This window comes from Montipora capricornis, chromosome 10, assembly GCF_036669925.1.
Source record: "Montipora capricornis isolate CH-2021 chromosome 10, ASM3666992v2, whole genome shotgun sequence".
Classification (NCBI taxonomy): Eukaryota; Metazoa; Cnidaria; class Anthozoa; order Scleractinia; family Acroporidae; genus Montipora; species Montipora capricornis.
Window position 1 is genome coordinate 37,052,262 of NC_090892.1, and position 23,091 is coordinate 37,075,352.

Below are 23,091 nucleotides of genomic sequence, written 5' to 3' on the forward strand. Positions count from 1 at the left end.
ATTGAAACAAAAATATTAATTATTTTTGTTTCAGCCATAAGGAAGTAAATTATGATAATAATTATTATTATTATAATATTCAGTTTTGCATTGAATAATGCATACATGTATGATTTAAAGATCATGGGTTTCAATTGATAAGTTTAAGGCTGTGCTCTAACTGCGCCTGAGGCGACTAACATTTGGCTTCAGGTGAGTGAGAAAAATTACCCAATCGCCCGGCCAGGCACTCTAGCTTACTGTATTTCTAGCAGATAATTAAGGTGGCTAAAAATTTTAATATGCTGGTGGTTACAGTTTACGAAACTTCTAAGAAAATGTTTTTTCTTCATACGAAACAATCGGTTCAAAGGCCGTACCACATAATTTCATGTGTAACATAATCCGTGACTTTGCATGTGACGGCCGGTGGCCGCACAAATTTCGATTCTTTCTCAAAAAATAGCATTAAAATTGGAATGTGGAGTTGGCATTTCTTGATTATCGTTTTAAAAAAGAGTTGTTCCTTCTGCTCTGACAACGGTAAAGCGCGGCCGGCAAAGTGGTGCAATTTACTTTTGTATGAACCCCAGGAATCGCAGCTTTATGCAAATTTAATATTTTTACTCTTTTTTGCGGCTGCGCGTGCTTGGCTAAGATATATTTAGATTATGGTTGTTTTTGCCCTGTACATGTATATGAAATAACGAAACAAAAAAAGGGAAAGAGATCATGTTATTTGTTGTTGCTTTAGAAACAGAACAATCCCGCCTTGTCTTTGGTTCAGTGACAAATCATTGCGTGCCCTAAACAAATAACGCTGTGACTGGCGCTTCGACCGAATCCACAAAAAGCTCATTCCACTAAACATTTTACTGATAATATAAGTAAAAAATACCTTAGTTCTGTCCTGTAGAGATGATTTTCATCCAGATCAAGATGACTTGCTCAAAAAAAAAATTGATAGCTTTTGGGCCGCGGTGGTTTCATTGTTTTACTAACAGCAGTTTTCACAAAAGCTCCACAGGAATCAAGTGGCATTGATTCACGTTTTGAAAATTTATTTTCAACCTAACTAACCAGTAAAAAGGTTTACCTGCATGTATTACACCCAAACGCTTTTACATAAACCTGCCGCGATCTCTACTTTTTCACTTTAAACCTGAAAAACATCGGTGGCATGCATTGACACTTTTCTTGTCTTTCCCAAGTATGGTGTGAAAAATTTGACGGGTTGCAGGTTTTTCTTGGACTAGCAAGTTCGACGATCACCAGAGCCGTAGCAGCAATGTTTAGTTGAGAGAGAGCTGAATGAAGATCTTGCTGTGTTGTTGATCTCAGATAATTAATTGAATAAATAATTAATTAAAATTAATTAATTTGGGCGACCAACTTGGAGGGCTGGGCACCGCAGCTGAAGGGCTCCCCGAAATTTTCCTTAGAGCAGAGGCTTGAAGTTGTCGGCTGATTTGAGTTGAGTGACCTACTGTATCAACCTTTCTCTAGAGTGTCCAGGGGCATGTCATTTTTAAAAGATTTCTCCCAAATGGTGCATTTTACATTTCAAAAGAATGGATATTGATAATCATGTTTGGACAACTTCATGTTATCATTGTCAAAATGAGTCTTACATGTGCATGTACTGTACACCCTTTAATCTTAGGTTTGAAAGATTCATTTTATTTTCCACTGGCTGAGGCATGAAGGAAATGGAAAATGTTTTCTCACACACCTTTGGGGTCTGGCTCGAGGAACCTTAAGTCATGTATTCAGTATTTTTTTGTCTGTTGCTTAATTTTTGACATTCATCATTGTTGGCTAAATTTCAGAACCCCAGTTCCCAGCCAACTCTTGATTGATTAGAGATCTTCACAGTATGAGTTGGATATTCTTTGTTGAGTTTAGTTTGTGTTAAAGTTTGTATTGTATACCATGCTACATTGTACATTGTTTGGTTGTGAAATGAAACAGTCAGTTGGCAGCGGTTAGCTTGACAATGGCTCCCAGAGTTGTGTGAGAGGCTGTTTTTCAGTTTAGAGTTCAAAGTACATTGTAAATTAGCCAACTACTCTGTCTGAAGGAGACATTGCTTTTTGACAGTTGTTGGTATGTTTGTACTTAGTGAAGCCACTGAAGGGTAACTAATTTTTCCTAAATTTTTTTGTAATTCTGTTTACCGGCAATATGAAAATTCATACATGTAGGATGAAGAGGTATTAGCACTGGATGTTGATGATTCATCTGATAATGATGAGGATGATGGAGGTGGCAGCGATCATGAAAACGAAGAGTTTGAAGAGGTCAGAACATTATTTTGTCATTCTTATTATAATGGAAAAAATGTTGTTCTTGTAATTCTTTTGGCTCCTTTACCGTTTTGAGCTTATTGTATCTCTTGTTGTTGTGATACTTGTGAATTGTTCATTCTTGTTCAATGATAAATCCTTTGTTTGAAAATGTAGTCAAAACTAGGAGGGTTATCAAAGACAAATTTAGGTTAATAACTATTGATTGAAGAGATTTGAATATCCAACTCTTTCAGGAGGAGGATGAAGAGGAGGAAGTGCGTGAAAATGGGAAGGATGGTGGAGGTTGGTGGATTCTCTGACTGAATTATGAAGCCCACGTTGTCAACAAATTATAATGAACCACAATAATTATTAACATTACAACTTCTTTATTACACTGTACATGTTTTTGATGTACATGTATAACTAATAACGTTACATGAAAATTAACCCTGCACAAAGGTTATGATTAATAGTTATGCATGCTTTACCATATGTGGTTTATTGTTTAGACATTCCAAGTGTGAAATCGTGGGGGAGACGAAAATCTGCCTTCTATGATGGTGACATTGATGAAGAATACGCAGGTGATTATTCACAATGTACAGTACACTGAAGTTCTACATTTACATACAGTCATGTGCACATGTTTTAATAAAATTTAATTATTGAAGTTATATGTAATGATAAAGAAATCTTATGATTCAGAGCCTTGGTTACACGTAACAACTGTGATTATTATAATTATTATAATAAGAACTATGTTAAAGAATGCCAATGTCTTTATGCTGTTTGATGGTCCCAGTGAGTGTACTGTTTTGTTGATCTTGAATTCTCTGTGGGCCAATCACAGGCAGCCCAAGCTCGGTATATGATTTATAGTCTTTGTATGGGAAAATTAACTTTGGGCTTATAAATGATAAACAAATAAACTTCACTTGCCTCTACTTACAGTTGTCTTTTCTTTTTCTGTGCAAATCGGAGCGCAAACTGAGTCCGTTTTTAATAGGCCGGTTTGTGGCTTATGAATTTTTACAATGTCGTTAGTTGTCATTTCCCCTCACAAAGAAAAGAAAGGCTGGTGACTCGCGACGATATTGTCCCACAAATAATTGCTCTTGCATCACATAGCAATGGGCCAAATCTCCATAAAAATACCACAACCTTAAGGCCAGATAAATTTCCTATCACATCAACTCCTTTCTGCTATTGCACCACTATTTTTAATAATATCTGACCTGCTAATCGCCCTTTCTCACAGTCGGAGACTGAATTACTAAGGGCGCAGCTCAACGAGGTCGGACCATGATTAGGGAGGAAAACCAGAGTACCTGGAGAAAAACCCTTGGAGTCAGATTGACATCGACTGAAACTCAGCCCACATACGATCCGAGCCAGAGTTGAACCCAGGTCGCAGAGCTGGGAGGCACGGTTGATGACCACTAAACCACCCTGCCTCCCAGATAAATTCCAAATAATGTTCGGCTTTTTACAATCTTCCCTTGCACTAGCGTTGTAGTGTGGCTACGTGCATCACAGCTTTATGGTGATCATATTACTTTCTTCACTCTCATTGGCCAAGTGTTTCAAATTGTCCAATGAGAGTGCAGAATGTAATTCTGATTGCCATCAAGCTGTAGCGCCTGTAGCCACACAACAAGGCGAGCACATAAAAAGATTATAAAAGGCCAAACATTATTTTGGAATTTATCCGTCAAAATCGTGGTGCAATCCCGGAGTGGAGTTGATGTGATAGGGAATTTATCTGGCCTTAAGGCTGTGGTGTTTTTATGACGATTTGGTCCGTTGCTTTGTGATGAGAGAGCAATTTGTGGGACGAGATTGCTGTGAGTTACCAGCCTTTCTTTTCTTTATGAGGGGAAATGACAACTAACGACATGGAAAAAAATCGTAAGCCACAAACTGGCCTAAAATAGACTCAGTTTGCGCTCCGATTGCACAGAAAAGACGAGGACAACTGTACGTAGAGGTAAGTGAAGTTTATTTCTACATTTACAGCTTACTTTAGCATTTATAAGCTCAAAATTAATTTTCCCATACAAAGTCTATAAATCCTATACCGAACTTGGGCTACCTGTGGGACAACGGTCAGGAATTTACAGAACATGATCAGTACTTACTGTAACTGAAAATACACAGAAGATACATGTAGTTAATGATGGCTTTTTCTTTTGTTCATTGGTATTCATTGGCATTCCTGTGGGTACCTTCAGGCTCTGATGAAGAGATGGATGAGCTGGCAGAGGAGGAAGAAGAAGAGGCTTTGGCATTGCAAAAACAAATGGCTGCCTCCCTTGAGGAACAAGATTTTGATGCTGATGTCTTCGAGGTGCTTATCAACAGTAATATCCAAATTAGTAATTGCTTAACTCCTTTTCCATAGCACATGGATTTTTTTCAGAGTATCCCAACGTCATCATTGATAAATAAAATTAATGTTTTTAATGTTAAAGTTACAGTATTTAGTAGACAAATGTACAATGTATCTGTTGCTTTTCTCAGAGCAATCAAATCATTTGTTTTATGGGCTGTAAGAACATGTGAAACTACATCTCGTTATAATGATAATAAATTTTTGGAATCAAAGCAGACTTTGAACTTGAAGTTTCTTTGTTTCTTTTCTTTTTTTTTTTTTTTGTTTTGTTTTATTTTTTGTCTTGTTTTTCCCCTACATGTACAACACCATATTCCGTAACTGTGTGAACATGTACACTGCATTTTGGCATTTTTGCTAGAACCTACTGGTATTACCGTATACAGTGTAATAACTGCTAGTAAAACATCTTGCTTTAAGGGCCCACAGACGGATTTTTTGCATGTTGCTAAGGAAGTGAAATGTTGCTTCCGGTAACTGACGTCATCATATCATGAGCTGACAAGAAAACCCACTCACAAGCAAAAGTCACCGCACAAACTGTTGTTTCCATCAAAGGTTTTTCCTCGCCCTTCCTCGCACTCGTTCTCAGATCAACTGCGCATGCGTAAACGAACTGACTTCTGGTTTGAGAAAAAAGCTAAATTTCCGGCGGTTTTAAATTGAATTACATGTACTTTTTTTTTTACATGGCACGTTCCACCCCCAAATACAGAATATAGCTAAGCATTGATTTTTTAAAATCATCTTTTTTGAAAAAGTTATGGGTATTTCAGTATCGTTTATGTCTTAAAAAGAACATTTTTCAACATAAAAAGAAAACCATGCTTGGCTAGATGCAAAAATGAATACAAATTATCAGACCATCGATTAAATAACCAAATTGCGTAGCACGGAGACAAATTTAGAGTTTTCTTTTATTGGTCATTTGACCATGGGTGTGGTATGATGACGTCATATTTAGGGTCATTGGCTTACAAAAGTTTGAAACTGACCAAAAATGCCAAATTGTCTCAAATTACATAACCATTACATCCTTAGCAACGCACCCCAAAAAATACGTCAGTGGGTCCTTAAAGGAAACCTCCACTAAAACAAGAATACAACTTTAAAATATTAAACATAATGTTTACAAGCAAAATTGTTCAAACGTTTTCTAATGGAATCGTTTGTATCCGAAATAAATGAATTTCAAAAACGCTTGTTTTGGTTTTCAAATTTCTTGGGCGTCGCCATCTTGAATAATTGTGACGTGTTATGGTTGCTCTTTTGTATTTGCACAAAGAGCTTTTGTTTTAAAACAATAGGGCAACCATGACACGTCACAATTATTCAAGATGGCGGCGCCCGGGAAATTTGAAAACCAAAACAAGCGTTTTTAACATTTATTTATTTCGGATACAAACGCTCCCATTGGAAAACTTTCGAACAAGTTTGATTGTGAACATTATATTAACTATTTTAAAGATATATTCCTGTTTTAGTGGAGGTTTCCTTTAAGGTTTGAAGTGCAGTGAAATTAAGGGCCTTCAACTGAAATTGAATGCTGGGCAAGTTTAAAAAAAATTGCCAGCTTAAAGACAGCTTAATTCCAGATTTGCGTCAACCAGTTACACAAGTTCAAGTTCAAGTTCAAGGTTATTGTTTTGCCTCAGTACAGAGTGTAGTATTTATTTAACCCTTTAAGCCCCGAGGGGTTCCCCATTGACGAGTAAAATCGTCTGGCGTTAGACAGAGTAAAATCTATAAGTGCCATTTGGCACTATCAGGGCTGAAAGGGTTAAACGGGGACATAGTTTTTTCACGCTGTTAGCTTAACCCTTTAAGCCCCGAGGGGTTCCCCATTGACGAGTAAAATCGTCTGGCGTTAGACAGAGTAAAATCTATAAGTGCCATTTGGCACTATCGGGGCTGAAAGGGTTAAAAAGCTAATGGCAAGGAAGCCCAAAGGAAACCACTTGGCTTATGAGAGATAGTCTCCCTCAATTATTTAATTAATATACAAAGTACTGTATTTACAGAAGTTTACATGTCAGATTATAGGCAGAGCTACTAGACAGTGTAGGAAACATTAGAAATACTGTATACTAGGTAATTGTATTTAAACTCATCGCCAATGGACGAGCTTGGAGATGGTGCCTGCCAAAGTGGGCGGCGATTCCGGGGCGAGCAACGAGGCTTGAGCCACAGGCCATGAGCAGAGCACACAGGCCTCCACGGCAACTCTGCGAGCGGCCACCACCCACCAGGCACCGTCACACTGACCAAGTCAGTGGAGATACTTACCAACCCTATACTTACCGAATCCACCAATGAGGGAGGGAAGGGAAGGGGAAAAAAGCGGAACAACTGAACGCTTGTTGCTTGAAACAAACAGCACCTCACACAGCAGAAACGACCAGCACGTGCGAATCGAGAAACCCCGTATGTCACCTCAATGCGCCTGATTCCCAGACCACCGCTGACCAGCATTGGCTTGATTTTAACTTAGCCTAAATTACATTTAGCCACATTTAAACTCATCGCCAATGGACGAGCTTGGAGATGGTGCCTGCCAAAGTGGGCGGCGATTCCGGGGCGAGCAACGAGGCTTGAGCCACAGGCCATGAGCAGAGCACACAGGCCTCCACGGCAACTCTGCGAGCGGCCACCACCCAAAGACCACCCCAAGGGTGCTTGGAAGGCGAAGGGGCCGCGAACAGGGATGACGTGGAACCTGCGCCACCACCCAAACTCACACAAGCACCCACCCCCAGCTCAAGACACGACACTGGACGACACTTACCCGAGTACCGTGAAGCTGATCATGAAATAAGACTGAGAAGTCTGCTAACCGAGGCAAGGTGAAAAGGAGGCACTAAAGCAAGGTCCGCCACAGCTCCTCCGGCCGCAAGGCATGAAGAAGGTTCTGCCTGAGGTAGGAACTGAACCAGGAAATTGCCAAGGACTTCGCGATTGATTAAAGGAGTCCTGGCCAGACACCGCAGGCAGGCGCAAGCGAGCCACAAGCGACCCTAAAAAACGGAAGAGGACTGGTCCGCTTGATTTCCTGCAATCCGCATGATTTCCTGTGATCCGCATGAATTCCCACGTATACCTGGGTCACGAGCCAACTGAGCCAGACGCGAGATGAGAAGAGAGGGAAGCCAATGACTCGGATGGAGTGCGAATGTACGACTGGTAAGCTGAACTACACCAACGACCCAAGGCCTGAATAAGGTGATCGGGGATGCCGTTGCGAGCTGCCACCGTGGCCGCACCAATGCGAAAACTGTGACTGGAGAAATTGCCCGACACACCCGCTCCAGCAAGGATTTCTCTGAGACGAGCAGTGAGGACAGCGCGAGTTAGGGGCCGACCATCCTGGAAAAGAAAGAGAGGGCCACCCGAGTTCCCTCTCACAGCCAAATAGGCCAAAACAGCTTGAAGGGCGCACAGAGGAAAGCGTCCCCGGCCAATGTGGACAAAGCAGCCTTTCCGAAAAGGGTCAGTCTTGGAGGCTTTAATCCGCACGCGCAGGCAGGAAGGATTGGCGTCAGAGTCTACCGAAATGTCACCGACACTTAAGTGGAGTGCCGGGGTGAAACTAGCCAAATTAGGAACAGTAAATTCAGCAGATCGGAGGAAGCCGAAATATGCTAGGTTGCAGGCGGCCCAAAACATGCAGTGGTCGAAAATTGATAAATCCAAAGACCTAAAGATGATCATCAAAATGTGATCCGTAATAGGAAGGCGCTGAGCCTCAGGGGAACCTTGGGTCCGTTTGATCCCACGAAGAACTCGCTGCAAACGTAGACAGTTCACCAGAGGGTCTGGGAAGCCTTCTTCGATATGCAGGGCACGAACTGCTGAAAGGTAAACTTTAATCGAAGAGTGCTGAACCGATCCCGCCAGAAAAGTGGCAAAGAGGCACAATGTCCATTCATCGGTGGGGCACGGGGAGCCACTGGGATGCAACTTGCCCAAATGCGCACAGAAGTTGACAAATTTCCTCTGGCCAGATGCGTAAGATCTCCGGGTGGAGTCAGCCAAACCATGGGCTAACAGGAACTGGCACTGCCGCTCTAATGAGAGCCAATCAATTCTTCCAGGAGATGAGGTGGAATGGACACTGGAAGCGACTGAGCCTGGGGTGCTAACCTCCGGAACTCCTGCCAATGAAAGCGGGACAAAGCGTCAGCAATGCAATTATGAACCCCTGGAACATGCTGAGAGGCAAAGGAGAAATTGAAACGAGCCGCTGAGGCGAGAAGATGGCGAAGCAAGCGCATTAACACGGGAATCCTGGATGTTCTAGAGTTGAGGATATAAACCACGGCCTCATTGTCGGTGCGAAACAGAACATGGCGCCTGGCGAAGTGGGGCCCCCAAACATGAGCGGCAATGATAATCGGGAACAACTCTTTATAGGCGATAGAGTGAGAGGCTTGAGAAGAAACCCATGCGCCACTGAACCACTCCCCATTGAAGTAAGCACCAAAGCCAAGGGAACCGGATGCGTCCGATGTAACTTCGAGGTCAGGGGTGGCCGACATGCCGGGAAACAACCAAAAATAGACGCCATGCCAAGAGGACAAAAACTGAAGCCACCACTGAAGATCCAGGTGAAATTCAGAATTCAGGCGGATTGGATGGTCCCGTTTACGAAAACACTGGAGCAGATTGATCATACGACGCAGGAAGGTACGACCGGGCCACACGACCTTGGCGGCATGATGTAAGTGGCCAATGAGGGACTCCAGTTCGCGCCGAGTACACCAGCGACGATTCCGCCACGACTGCAGCAGCACCTGTAAAGCAAGGAGCTTGTCCGAGGGGAGGCAGGCCACCTGAGCCACTGAGTCTAACTCAATGCCCAAAACAACTAAACGCGTGGACGGGCCAATGCACTTATCCGGGTGGAGTGGAAGTCCTAAGGAACGGCAAACAGCTATGGAAGTGGCTAAGTTCTCAGCACATTGGTTAGTATCTGGCGGTCCTGCAGTAATAAAATCGTCTAAATAATGTAACAGCGCAGAAACATTGTGTGTATGTAGGAGAATCCACTCCACCATGTCCGCCACAGAATTGAAAATATAAGGAGCAGAGCGGAGGCCAAATGGTAACGCTAAATCAACATAATAGTGCTTCCGCCATCTCATACCCAAGAGATATCGATCAGATGGATGGACAGCTATGTTGCGGTAGGCTGCCTCAACATCGAATTTAGCAATCAGGGCACCTAAGCCATAGCTTGAGATCATACGAATGATCTGATCAACCGTGATGTATTGCATGGTAAACTCGTCAGGGTCAATGCCATCATTAACACTTAGCCCACCAGGGGATGACAGGTCCACTATGAGCCTCCACTTGCCTGGTTGACCCTTTTTAGGGATAACTCCAAAGCTGCTAACGTGCAAATGAGGGAAAGGTGGGGAGGAAAAAGGTCCTGCAACCCTCCCAAGGGAGACCTCGTTAGCCAAGTAGCGGTCAATGACCTCGGAGTGTTGATTAGCAGAGGCCTTGTTTGACTTAGCTGATTTTAATTTCTTGGAATGCTGAAATCCCAGGCGAAAGCCATTCCTGAGGCCGTCCAAGACAAAGGCGACAAGATGTTGGTCCGGATGTTGGGACAACTTGGCAGCGAACACTTCAGGCTTTAGAGGGCTAACCACGGACACCGGGGGCAAGGGGTTGGAGACTGGAAGGAAACAGAATGAGAGATGGTAATTCCCCGCTAACGCCCCTACCCCCCCCCCCCCCTTCCATCCTGAAGTAAGGGCAGCAATACAGCAACAGTGAGAAAAGTTTAATTCAACAAGCCCAGAGCACAACAGGGGCAAGCAAAGAAAACCGTGAAAAATTCTAATAAAACTGAACAATCGACTAACTGAGCAAACTGAGCAATCGACTAACTACATAACTACTAACTGAGCAATCGACTAACTACATAACTACTAACTGAGCAATCGACTAACTACATAATGACTAACTACATAATGAACGAAGTACGCGCAACATGTTCCAAAGTTCTGAGAAGGGGAAAACTTCTTGGAGCCAATCGTTACTGACGCCGTGCTTTTTGGCCAGCTGAGGCACTAAATGCCGGAGACCGAGATCTGCGCCTGACAGAACTCTCCTGCTTACGTTCTGGTCTAGAACTGCATGATACAGAACGATGGGCGCCGCCACACGTGCTGCAACGATGATAATAGCGGCAAATCGTATAAGGGGCGGTGCACCTTCCCTTGTTCCAGGACATACAAGGGATCCTCGAAGAGCTGGAACCCACTGGTTCAGAGGAATCCGGCGACGTGCCGAGGTTGGGGCTGCGAGGAGAAGCACCACCGGCGTGAAAAGTGAAGAGCTGTGCGTTCATGGTCGACCAATCGGCCAACCGAGTCGCCGCAGCGTGTTCGCGAAAAGCTTTATCGTAAGCAAGCCAAACCCGTCCGCTAAACTGGCGAGAAATCCGCAAGATTAACAACTTGTACAACGTTAAATCTTTCCAACGATGAGGGAAAAACGACGTTAGGACAAGCGAGTACACCGTGAAGGCTTCCGTCCAAGTGGTGATATCCTCGATACGCCGACGAGGTTTCTTCGGGGGAGCTGATAAAACCAAACGCCCATCGAGCATTAACTGAGGCTCGGTCTCTGAGCTGACCAAATTCGCCGCTAAAAGTTCCGACAAGTCAACGAATTTTCCGCCACGGATTTGCGTAACGAGCTTGGCAGGAACGGGAGAGTAGCCCGGGCCCACGACGAACGGCTGATCCGCCAACGAGTTCACAATAGACAGCGGTGCAATGGATGGCGGCAAATGAGCAGAAACGCCACTTAAAGCCTGCCCCGAAGACGAGACGATTGCCGGGACCGGAGCGTTAAAAGTAGATACAAAAGTAGGTACGACAAGAGGAGAAAGCCTACCTGAGGTCGACGAGCTTGAAAGGGAAGGCGGAAAGCCCGTTCCAGCGGCGAAAAACGTCGAAGCTAAACCGCCCAACGATGCAGATGACGAACTGGCGCCAGGACAGGAGACGGGATCCGCAATCGCTGGTCCTGGTTGCCTTTGCGAAGCCTGAACAGCCGACTGAACAGCCTGATTAATGAGAGACACCAGATCAGGTGAAAGAACAGCAGTTGAGGCCGTCGGAAGTGGATTTGCCGAAGCCGGAATGCTCACCAGTGGCGAGGAAACAACAACAGACTCGCTGGACTGCGAAGACACAATTGAAGACGTACCGCGTGTGTTCGTACTGGAGACCGGCGCTGATGGAGCACTGAGAGAAGAGAGAGCCGCTGCTAAGCTGTTGTTGGTTTGCCGGGCGGTCATAACGGCGAGGACGACGGAAAGACGAAAAAAGCGGAACAACTGAACGCTTGTTGCTTGAAACAAACAGCACCTCACACAGCAGAAACGACCAGCACGTGCGAATCGAGAAACCCCGTATGTCACCTCAATGCGCCTGATTCCCAGACCACCGCTGACCAGCATTGGCTTGATTTTAACTTAGCCTAAATTACATTTAGCCACATTAAATATAGATTGGGCTAAAAGAAGCAAATGGGGGAAACAATGAAATAGTATAGTTTTAAGAGGAGTGCTTTCAGTTTACGGGAAATGGTGGCAATGTACTTGTTGGATTTTGAAATTCAAAATTAGGATGTTGAAGAATTTAGGACCTTGGAAACAAATAGAGAATTTTCTTATATTGGTCCTGCAACAGGGCTTGAAAAACCTCTGAACTTCTGGTTTCTTAAGAAACTAACCAACCAACCGCAACCAGTAACAATAATTATTATGAACACTACAGTGTACTGTTACAATAATGATGGTTTCTAAATAAGGCATGTCTTTTTGAGAGGGACAGCAACATACAGTAGAGTAGATACAGTGCCCAAAAATCTTTCTTTTAAATTTGGTGGTTGTTAATAATTATGATTGCTGTTTTCATTACCTCAAGCTTCCACAGATATCTAAAAAGGAAGAAGGTGAAGGTGACTTTAATAAGGTACAGCAGAAGTGGTAGTAGTGTTTTTGAAATTAATTACAAGTTTGAAATCCTTTAAAAGATTTTTGTGGAGTGCGCCATATTAAGTGCACTTTGCATTAAAGTTGGTAAGCTTTGAAACAAAACCAGGGATTGCTTAAGAGCTTCTAGTGTCCAGGTCAGCATTATTTTTACAAGATATTGTGTGGTTGTGTTCCAGGAGACAATTGTTCAGGACCTTTCAAAGTTGTCCAGTGAAGAAAAGATTCAGGTACTGTATTACAGAATGTGCAGAAATTTCACTTGCATTGTACATGTATGTTCAGAAAATAGTAAATAAATATTCCTGGTACTACATAATTGGATGGAGGCCCAATTTTGACATTCAACACGAAGTTTCCCTTTGTCTAAGCCTTTGCTACCCAGTCTACATGTATTTCCAACAATAAGGCAAGGGTAAAGGTTAGCATTATTTTTAGCGTAGAGTATACTTGATGCCCAGCATTTGGGGGACACTTTGTAATGTTAATAGACCAATTTCAATTTAATTTTATTTAAATTCAGTCCTTAACAAAAGTCATCATCTCAAGGCTTCGGGGAATAAACTCATGGAAATCCTTACATTTATTCCCCAGAGCCTCCAGATGAAACCTTTTGTTTACATGTATGACTGAATTTTGATGATAATTATCGAAATTGGGCTATTGTGACTTTGTCTGTATGGGCCTTAATCACACGGCGGCCATGTTGAGTCCGAATGAATTAAAAGCTTTAAGTTTGTTTTTGCCCACTGAAGCTTATGTTCTTGAGAGAGCTGGATCGAGGAGAAAATGACGTCAAAGGCTCACTAGTTTAAGAATGCAATACGTGTGTACGCCACAGAATTAATATGCAGCACGGGGGTTTTGGGCTTTCAGACTTTTAAACTCACGCTTTGCACATATAATAAGCTCCGTTCACATGCTGAGATTTTGATTTTGACTTTTCCCTGGATCAAACCGTCTGAGGTCCAGTCGGTCAGTTTTGAACGTGAGTAATGGCGGACCGTGAAATCCAAAACTTACACTCAAAGTAAACGGCCTTTGGATAAAAATCAAAGCTCAAAATTTTGCCAGTCAGGTGTTAAGCAAACGCACTTTCAAAATCTGAAGGAAAAAAGGAAGTGGTTTTTTTGATCACAGGGGCACTTTAAGGGTTGGAGTGTTAACAATGTTAACGCCCACTCATTTGCTACATTGTACATAATTGTACAGCTTGATGTTGAACCCTTTTAAAGCAGTTTTAACAAGACTTTCAGATTGTATTTGCACTCAAATACTGTCTCCTTTTAGAGATAAGTGTGGGCAGGAGGTTTTTTTGCTTCAAATCATTCATGCAAACAGCTATTCAGTGTCCTAAGGATCCCCAAAATAAAAATTATTACAGCATACAAATGAATGTAGCACTGTAATTGAGAAAGAGGAGGTGCTGTCTCTTCTTTGACAAATGTACAGATAATTATTATAGATGGAAAGCTTTTCAAGTCTTAACACTGTTTCCAAAACACGTGGGAACGTACAGATAAATTCATTACAGGTACATCTGTGATGTCTGATCTGTTGGTCTGGCCTTTATGGTACAGTGCAGCACTTACCTGACATTTTTATAACTTACAGTTTAGTACCGTTATTAACTTTGTGTTGGTAACCACTCAGACTTACATGCACAGCAGTACTCACCTCTGGCTAATTTAAATCCAAGGTTAATATAAAAATTAATGTGGAGACATCATCTTAATGCACTTCCTCCAATCTGATTTCTGCGTTACAAGACATTCTTCATTATTCAAAGCTTAAAAAAATGTCGTTCAACAGATACTGATCAAAGAGTCTCCCGAGCTTTTTCAACTCATGGATGAATTCAAGCTAAAGGTATTGAATGGCCACTGCTTTAAATCACAAAGTAATGTTAGTATGCAAGTGGTACCAAATTAAATGTTCCTGTATGTAGAGCTTACAGAATCATGTAAGTCAAGTGAGATGACCGTGAGTCATAGACATCACCTCAAAAGTTCAGTTTTGTGTTCTGGTTTTTTACACAGTTACGTGCAAGAAAGGTTGAAACGCTGCATGCATAAGACACGCTGTAAGAAGCTACATTTATTATCAGCAGTTCCAACTGGATTTTGTGACAAAGTAGAGATTCCTCTCTCAAGTTGTCGTGGCATTTTTGTTGTTGTTTTTGTTTATTTGTCTCTTGGATTGAAATCTTGTGAGAGTGATTACCTTGCTGTTTAAAACTACAGTGAATTAAAAAAAACAACTCATGAAAAAAAAAATGCATGCTGAAATGAAGGAATGATCCTCCCATAATTATATGCAAAGAAAGAAAAAGCTATACCGGTCATTATTTTTAAAGAAACTCGAAAATACTCCGCAGTGGTCCTTTTCTAAAGAGATATAATTTTGATATATACAAATTAAACTGGAAAATGTTTTTGAAACAGCTAAAAGAAGTGACTGAAAGGCTTCATCCTTTGGTGAAAATGGCAAGAGCGGGGCAGATCTCCGAAGAGGTAGTATAGTAGAATAATTATTTGCTATGATTACTTGTACTATGGTTGTATCGGCTTGCCACCTTAAGTTAAAGAACAACTGACACACCCTGAGGATTAATCGTTTTTGGTCCGTTTAGCTTTTACCACTCGGAATTAAGACTTTTTCGTTACATGGACACTGCTGACATTCACCTTTCCAGGGTTATTATCCAATGGTGATCCTCGCGATCGTGCACTTGCGCACCATTGTGGCCCGGGATCTACTCCGGGCCCGGGTTGCTCGAAGCATGGTTAGCGCTAACCAGCTTTAAATACCATGGAAAGCTATCGGTTTTGATACCTTTTAACCAACGATTAGCGCTAATCAGGCTTCGAGCAACCGGTCACAGGAGTGGATGCCATGTATCCCTTACCTTGGTTGGTTCTCTACTCTGCTAGGCTTCCCCTCAAGCAAAACCAACATTATTTTTGATCATTTGACTTGCTTTATGTTGATTTGTTTTCTCTCTGATCAATAGAGTCCTCGTGCTTAACAAAGTATGTGTAAGCTTGAAACTTAAGTTGGTTGTTGTAATAAAGTCATCATATAACACTATGGGCCAGTTATTTAAACAAAGTTTAACTTAAGCCGCGGCTGAAGACAATAAGTGGACCTCCAAATCTGTGTAAAAGTAGTATATTTTAAGTAGATAAATTTTTGTCTAGTCTGGAATGCACGCCTTCTTGTTACCATCAGCAGCAGACAATTTTTAGAGATAATTGTTGGCAAAATTGAAAATGGCTTGGAACGCGGTTTTGTTAAACATTGTCTAAACTAATTAATAATCGACCGTATGCGTTTTGGGGATTTTGTCCTGTAAAAGCAATGCGCACAAATCACTCTTGGCACTCTTGGCATTGTCATGCTTCACTGAACTGTACATGCAACATCCTTCCCCCCCCCCCAATTCCCCCAGTGTTATGCTGTGCGTGAGGAAAGAAGCGCTCTTTCTATAGACAGACGCGTTATAATTCGTAAATTAACTTAGTTGTCTGAAGCAAACATTGTTAAATTTCTTTGATTTTCTTTTTTGCCTGCAGGGAGCCAGCTATATTGAATTGAAGCATCAGCTCTATCTCAAGTAAGAGCCTTGACATTTTGTTTCTTGTCGTGAAGGAAATCGGCATTGTTCTTGTTGTGCTTGAACTACAGCTATGATTAACCGATAACTGCTCTTTTATAATTCAAATGGTACTTGCTTTTTTTGAGCTTTAACTGCTTAACTGGATGATTGCTTTAAAGCAGAAAACTGTTCACGTCAATTGCATTCAGTTTATTAAACAATTCATCACAACTCCCTTTTGGAAATAGGCGTTAAGGCTTTAGAGAGAGATGGATCGGGAAGAAAGTTATGTTGATACTCACTCGTTGAAAACGGTGGTGTTTGATCATCATACTAGGCGGCCTTAGCCGACGAACACCCCTGGCTCTCCATTCCTCTTAATGATTCACGCTGGTAGAAAGCAAATCCTCCGTCCGTCTTCAAAATACGGACAAGAGTAGGCACGCTTTCACCGCGGCGTCCACCCTTGAAGGGGCTGCCGAACAATGATCTCGCTGTCGGAAATTAAAGCAGTTGATTCCTGAGACAGTGAATTGCGAGACGGTAGTGAGTTTAAGCAAGGATAACGGCAACGTCAACAGAAACATCTCCAAACGACATCTTCAACCCCGTGCAAAAGGAGGCAGGAACTCCTAACATTGTTGGTAGTTGTGGTAGTTGTTGGTTCTGCAGATGTTGGATGGTGTTGGCAGTTGTGTGCAAAAGGAAGAAATCCCAACAATGTAAGGACCTGCAGTGTATTATGGGAAGGATACGGCCCATAAGACTTTGTAAACGTACAAAATTCGGCTGCTTTTTTTTTTTTTTTCAAAATGTTAATGCCTTGCTATCTCCTTGGAGACCATATGATGCAATGCGCGCGCGTGGCCCCAACATTGTTGCGCTACGCCACGGTGATCATGAAACAAAAGAAATGTTGGGAGTTGTTGGCTCAAAAGTGTGACCAGTTGCAAACTTCGTGCAACAACTCCCAACAACATGCAACAGGGTGTGCAAACGGACGCTCGCGTTGCCGGCATCCCAGTGCTCAACCGAGCCACCGGTGCGAGGTTAAGAGGCGTCTGCAAAGTTGTTTGCGCAACTCGCGGTACCGTCAACGCCACTTTTTTGAAGCTTGGCACACGCATCAATTCCACGCACGCCTTTTTGAACCGCTTTCACTCAGACACACGTTGCATTTTTAGGCTACAGCGTGTATAAAACGCATTCACCTTCCTCTCTCTTTCAATGTAATAATGGCAGATAATTAAACAGGGAAATTGGAGTGCACATTGTGAAATGATTAGATTGTATTTAGAGTGGAGCGAGTTTCAATTGAGTGTCGTAAAACCCACACCAAAGTAATTACTTTGACCAATCTAAAAGGACGGAGACAATGCAGTAAACCTCGAAGTAATTACACGTAGACGATACAAAGCGCGGGAAAATGTGCACGCGCGAGCCACGATTGGTTTTGGTTTTACTTGATCGGTTGAAAAAGTGGCGCGAGAACTTACAAATTCAGAAGCCCATAACCCAAAAAAAAAGAAAAAAAGGAAAGGAACTTTATTTAAGTGTCTAGTCGTTCTAACGCTGGGACACTGATTGGGGACACTGTAAACTGAAATTAGCAATTAACGCAAATCAAATCAAAAATGTTGCTTTTTGAGGAGAGGGGAACCGACAAACTCAACCCACATATGACTCGAACCCGGGCCACATTGGTGCGAGGCGATTGCTTTCACCACTGCGCCATCTCTGCACCCCAGTTTCCCAGAAGTGTCGATCTCTGTCACGTGTCCTTATGGCCAATCAGATTGGGTCTGATGACCACAACGTGTCTGTTTGGTGTCCAACCATGGGTCTTGCAAGGAACACGATACCGCAACATAATTTTTCCCACAAGCATCTCACAGTAACCGTCCAATAAAATAGATAATACCGAATACCGATGGGCCGCATTCCATTAGTTTGATCCAGGCTCTTAGATAGTGGAGGCAAGGGAACGAGTCCCGGGTCGATTTTCTTAGCTCGTTCTCTTTCCCTCGTCTTCCATCGCCTCCACTATCTGAGAGCTTGAAACAGGCTACATTCCATCGGTTGCTTCACGCAATCCATCCTGATATTACAGAGATTAAGCATCGCACTTACGGCAAACGGCAAAACCTGTTTGATATCTGAGCTCATGTCTTAGCTTTTCCTGTTACTTACAGGTATCAAAAGAGAGAGAAAATCGAGTTAGAATAAGAGAATTTTCATGTTTTTATGACGAGCAAGAGCCTACAGTTTACCGTTTGTCCTTTCACACGAACGCATGCTAATCTCTTTTGATTTTTTTCCGTTTAGTTACTGTATCAACATCGGTTATTATTTGTTGCTGAAGGCCAAAAACGTGTCTGTGAAAGATCACCCAGTCATGGGGCGCCTTGTTCAATACCAAAAGGTAAGCTTGTCTCTCACCCTCTTATTGAAATGTAATGTTATCTTAAGATTTGTACTTTTTTCTCTTCCTGAAGTTGATCACAGAACTCAAACCTTTAGATGAAAAATTGAAATCAGAAGAAGAATTGCTGCTGTTGCAAGGCCAAACGCCAGAGCAAGGTTAGAACGTTTTCGAGGAGTGCTTTTTGGGTGAATTGGTAGACCTGGCACTGTTGCCGTGTTGATTCCGGAGCCTACCCACGTTGCCCTAATTATTAATTTTTCTGTGTGTTTGAATAGGCTTACAGAAAGAGGCTCCGTTACAGAGTGTCAAAACCAAGGTATCACCTTACATTGGCTTTCATATTAGTGAACTGAAACCCATGCCATACTGGAACGAACACATGCTAAGGTCCCCAAGGACCGAATCTAGTCTCTATCCCGTGGGTTTGTCACCACTGTGTCATGAATCAACTGTCATAATATTTTGTAACTTGCCACTGGCTTAACCGAGTGTGGCCTGGGCCTGGAGGTCTCAGCCAAATGGATTGGCAGTATACTAGTTTTTTTTTGTGGACAACAACAACACAACAATAACAGCAATAATAATGATAATGATTGATGATGTCAGTAGTGGTAGTGGTGGTGGCAGGCTTAAATTGTAATAATAATTAGGGTGCGTTCGATTGACCCTATTCCGGAATAAGAATACGTGGAGTGATGATTTAAAACGGTATGTCTGGCCTTTTGAAGCAACAAGGATAATAAAGACATGTTTAAAATAGCATTTTAGCCGGTGTTTGACAATTTTAATGTGAATCTCCGTAAAAAAACGAAGGATTTCTAACTTCAATCCATGTATTCCTATTCCGGAATACGGTCAATCGAACGCAAACTTAATCTAAGAGATGGACAAAATATTATATATTGAATGAATTTACAGAAACCCATAAGGGTTGAAACGTGTAACGGCCCCTTGTGTGCTGGGAAACAAGCTTCTGAATATTCGATTTGCTAAGTACCATATTTGGAACAACAAGAGCGAGGGGTTTCCAAATATGGTACTTAGCACTGAAACATTCAACCAATCAGTTCGCACTGAATATTCGGAAGCTGTGAACGCGCGTTACACGTTTCAACCCTTATGGGTTTCTGATGAATTTACAGAATCATTCTGTACAGCCATCCGTTAGTTGACAAGCTGCATGCATGACGATGTGGTTGATGAACAATAGTGAGCTATGCCAGAGAACGCCACAAAACCGTTACAATAGGTTTAATCAGAAAAAAAAACAAACAAAGCATAACTCTGCATACCCCGCAAGTGCGTTTCACATTTTGATATGTTTCTTTGCCGTTCTTGCCCTCACAACAACGTGAAATCACCATATTTGAAGTTTTAACGATAGCGCGAGCGTACAAATTATACGAACCTTTTATTTTCTATTTTTTACTCTGAAACCGCTCGTACAAATTTAGTTTTAGGATCATTCGCTCACATTGTACGACGTGAAGGAGACGGAATAATCGCCAAAGACTTAAACTTGTGTGAAGTTATATTTTGAGGTGACGTTTTTTGTAAACGTATACGTAGCCCCTAATGACGTTGCAACGGCATCAGCATCAATTCTCAGTGTTAATCTTTTATTGTTGTAAGCGGTACCATTCAGCTTTATTCTACCTCATCTTTGCCATGTTTTTTCTTTTACTTGGGCATTTGAAAACAGATTTTATTTTTACATGCGATTCATCCAATATATTTTTGTTCCTTAGAGAACATCTAAGAAACTTGCAAAGCCTGGAAAATTATCATCTCTTCTCGATGACGAAGGTGACATCGGCGACGAGGAATCAATTCTCACAGTTGAAAATCTCGTAAAAGCAGTGCGAGATAAGGTCTGTATTGCGGTTCATGCGTCTTCCATTCAAATGATTTTCATGGACGTCAGGAACTAGAAAAAGGAAAAAAATTAGAAATTTGTTTTTTGATGTTGTCTCGGGGATATTCGGAAAAAATTCGAGTGATCCTTTTTGGAAGTCGAACCTTCCAACAATTTGGATATCCTAGTAGTAAGGCGGCACAATAGGCCATTTTCGAAAATAACAAATATTCAGCTTGATAGTGAGGCAGTGAGGGCAAAAACAATAGAAACACGTTGTAATGAATGTGAAAAATATTAGCATATCATACACTTTCCCTTGTCTTTATCCTCTAAACCTCTCTTTCAAGCTGAATTTTAATATATCGAAAAAGGCCTATTTTTGCCTGCCTAGAACTATTGTCACATGAGCCTAGTTTGATGGCCTGGTCCCCTCGAGTCTCCTGTGGCTCAGTGGTCTAGAATCCGAACTAGAAATCGGAAGGTCGTCGTAGGTTCGACTGCAAAGGAGCACTCGGATTTTTTTCCCGAGTGTCCCCGAGTCAGCATTCAGTCATTGGGATTTAACATTTAACATTTTCAGTACAGTTGGAAAGAAATATGTTTCCAATTTTAGTTGTTTATTTTTTTTATTTTTTCATCAAGAAATTTCGAAAATCAAATTCCAATTAAGATAACTTAGAAAATCGTGTTTCCTCATTTTGTGAAAGTGAAACCTTAAATTTTCGTTTTCCAAAGGAGCGATTGATTTTGAGTAGTCCGTAAAATGTCACGAGGTGGAAGCAAGATGATGCTCATGAAAGTAGCCGAACCTCACAGTCGGAAGACTGAATGAAAGAAGAGCTGTTCGTAGTGTAACAGCGCCAAAAAGCGGATTGGCTCGTCTTTCCAACTGAATTTGTAGAACTTAAAGGGAACATCCACTTCAACGAAAAAATAAATTTAAATAGTAGCAAATAGTGATCATTTTAATTTTGTTTCGAAAAAAGCGTTTGAATCCGAAATAAAGAAGTTTTATAATCGCCATCTTGAATAACTCTGACGTGTTATGGGTGCCCTATTGTTTGTAAACAGAAGCTCTTTGTGTCATAACAATGAGGCAACCGTTGTTCGTCACAGTTATTCAACATGGCGGCGCCCACGAAATTTGAAAGTGAAAATAAGTGATTTTAAAATTCATTTTCCTGATAGAAACACGGTGTGTGAATGCGGCTTGATTAGTATGTAGAACACGAATTTGACAATCTGAAAGCCAAAACCTCTCGTGCTGCATACTCATTAAACTGCATTCACACACACTGCATTTTTAAGCTTGTGAGTAAATGACGTCACTTTCTCCTCGATCCAGGTCACTGAAAGCTTATCAGTCGAAAGTGCACCAAGTAATGGCAGACCGTTCAATTAAAAAAGTGAAGTTAAATTAAATAGTCTTCCTCTTGAAATTACTACAAACAATTCCGCCTATTGAGCAATCAACGCAAATACTTTCGAAATGTGAAGAAAAACGAGAGCTGGTTTTTTCATCGTGGTAGCACTTTAAAACAAATTTCGAACAAATTTGTTTGGAAACATTATGCCCTTCGGTTTAAACTTATTTTGTGGTAAGAGTGAAGGTTTCCCACCAACAGTCATGGTTGCAATGTTGTGTTTGATTCAGTAGTTTTTAAGGAGGGGAGGAGATAAAACGGATCACTCTGGTCCAAGGCCTTTTTTCTGTAATTTTGAATGTGAATTCTTCATTTTAGAAGGAGGCAAGAGTGCATGGGAAAAAGAGAGAGAAGAATGGAAAAAGAAAGGCAGAAGGCGACCCAGTTCAGATGGATCCACTAGAATACTACGAAGCTGTTAAACTTGCCAAGAAAAAGAAAAAGGAAGTCAACAAGGCTGCCTCAAGGTCAGTTCACTTTGCTCATTTCAACCAAAAGTCTAAATTCAAGACTCGGCCGGGTCTTGAACTCTTCTTATTGTGTACGAGTGGCTTCTTTGAGGGCCTATAGCCACCCATGATTATAATTATTGATGGGGCTAGCAGTTGTTATATAACTAGTCAGGCTTGTGCTGAATACACTTCTGATGCTCTGATGCTAGCATCATACGAAGGAATCGGTGCTTGCCAGCAGCGAAAAGAAACAGTGCTAGTGGCGAAAACAATCGTTGCTAGTAGAAAGAAAGATCTTATGGCAGTGGCGAAAGGAGTTTGCTGTACAAGTTGCGAAAAGTCGCGGTACCATTCCCATTTGAGTAATCCGGATAGTTCCAATTTTCTTCTGAGCTGTTTTGTCTTACTCGGTATCCCAGATTTCGTGTGACCAAACACTTTTTATGACCATAGTATCTAACTCGATTTTTAGCCCCAACCTTGCTTCTAGCAACCCGTTCCAGAAATTGGAGCTTCCGGATGGGGAACTGATTGACTGCGTGCTCCGTAAAAAGACAAAATACTGAGCGATTCGTTATTCGTTATGAGTATTGGACCGGATCTTCTTCGGACTTCGCTCGCACTGTGAACGAATCTCAATATACTTCCAGTTTTT

At 41.9% G+C, this 23,091-nt stretch overlaps 2 protein-coding genes across 3 annotated transcripts in view; one reads left to right on the top strand and one right to left on the bottom strand.

The window, feature by feature from the left end:
* LOC138018726 (something about silencing protein 10-like) overlaps positions 1-23,091 on the top strand; it is a 34,110-nt gene that overhangs the window by 5,264 nt on the left and 5,755 nt on the right. The window contains exons 5-18 of one of the 2 annotated variants that reach the window (XM_068865409.1): positions 2,184-2,279; positions 2,522-2,570; positions 2,780-2,854; positions 4,502-4,617; positions 12,612-12,659; positions 12,859-12,909; positions 14,492-14,548; positions 15,124-15,192; positions 16,255-16,295; positions 18,603-18,699; positions 18,773-18,857; positions 18,978-19,018; positions 20,451-20,573; positions 22,303-22,451. In XM_068865409.1, the coding sequence (XP_068721510.1) occupies positions 2,184-2,279; positions 2,522-2,570; positions 2,780-2,854; positions 4,502-4,617; positions 12,612-12,659; positions 12,859-12,909; positions 14,492-14,548; positions 15,124-15,192; positions 16,255-16,295; positions 18,603-18,699; positions 18,773-18,857; positions 18,978-19,018; positions 20,451-20,573; positions 22,303-22,451 (1,097 nt within the window). The remainder of the gene's footprint in view (positions 1-2,183; positions 2,280-2,521; positions 2,571-2,779; positions 2,855-4,501; positions 4,618-12,611; positions 12,660-12,858; positions 12,910-14,491; positions 14,549-15,123; positions 15,193-16,254; positions 16,296-18,602; positions 18,700-18,772; positions 18,858-18,977; positions 19,019-20,450; positions 20,574-22,302; positions 22,452-23,091) is intronic. The other variant, XM_068865410.1, reaches the window with a different exon arrangement.
* LOC138018728 (uncharacterized) lies at positions 7,621-12,132 on the bottom strand. The gene is made up of 3 exons (XM_068865412.1): positions 11,575-12,132; positions 9,006-10,345; positions 7,621-8,802 (listed from the first exon to the last, which is right to left on the bottom strand). The coding sequence occupies exons 1-3, from the start codon at positions 11,978-11,980 to the stop codon at positions 7,765-7,767; spliced, it is 2,784 nt and encodes a 927-aa protein (XP_068721513.1). The 5' UTR covers positions 11,981-12,132; the 3' UTR covers positions 7,621-7,764.

Bases quoted from the DNA above. Each gene is read 5' to 3' on its own strand.
- LOC138018728 (XM_068865412.1), bottom strand. From the start codon at position 11,980: ATGACCGCCCGGCAAACCAACAACAGCTTAGCAGCGGCTCTCTCTTCT. The intron at 10,346-11,574 runs GTAGGCTTTCTC...GTTTCCTTCCAG, and splicing joins TTCAAGCTCGTCGACCTCAG to TCTCCAACCCCTTGCCCCCG. The intron at 8,803-9,005 runs GTTCTGTTTCGC...GGAGTTCCGGAG, and splicing joins CCCACTTCGCCAGGCGCCAT to GTTAGCACCCCAGGCTCAGT.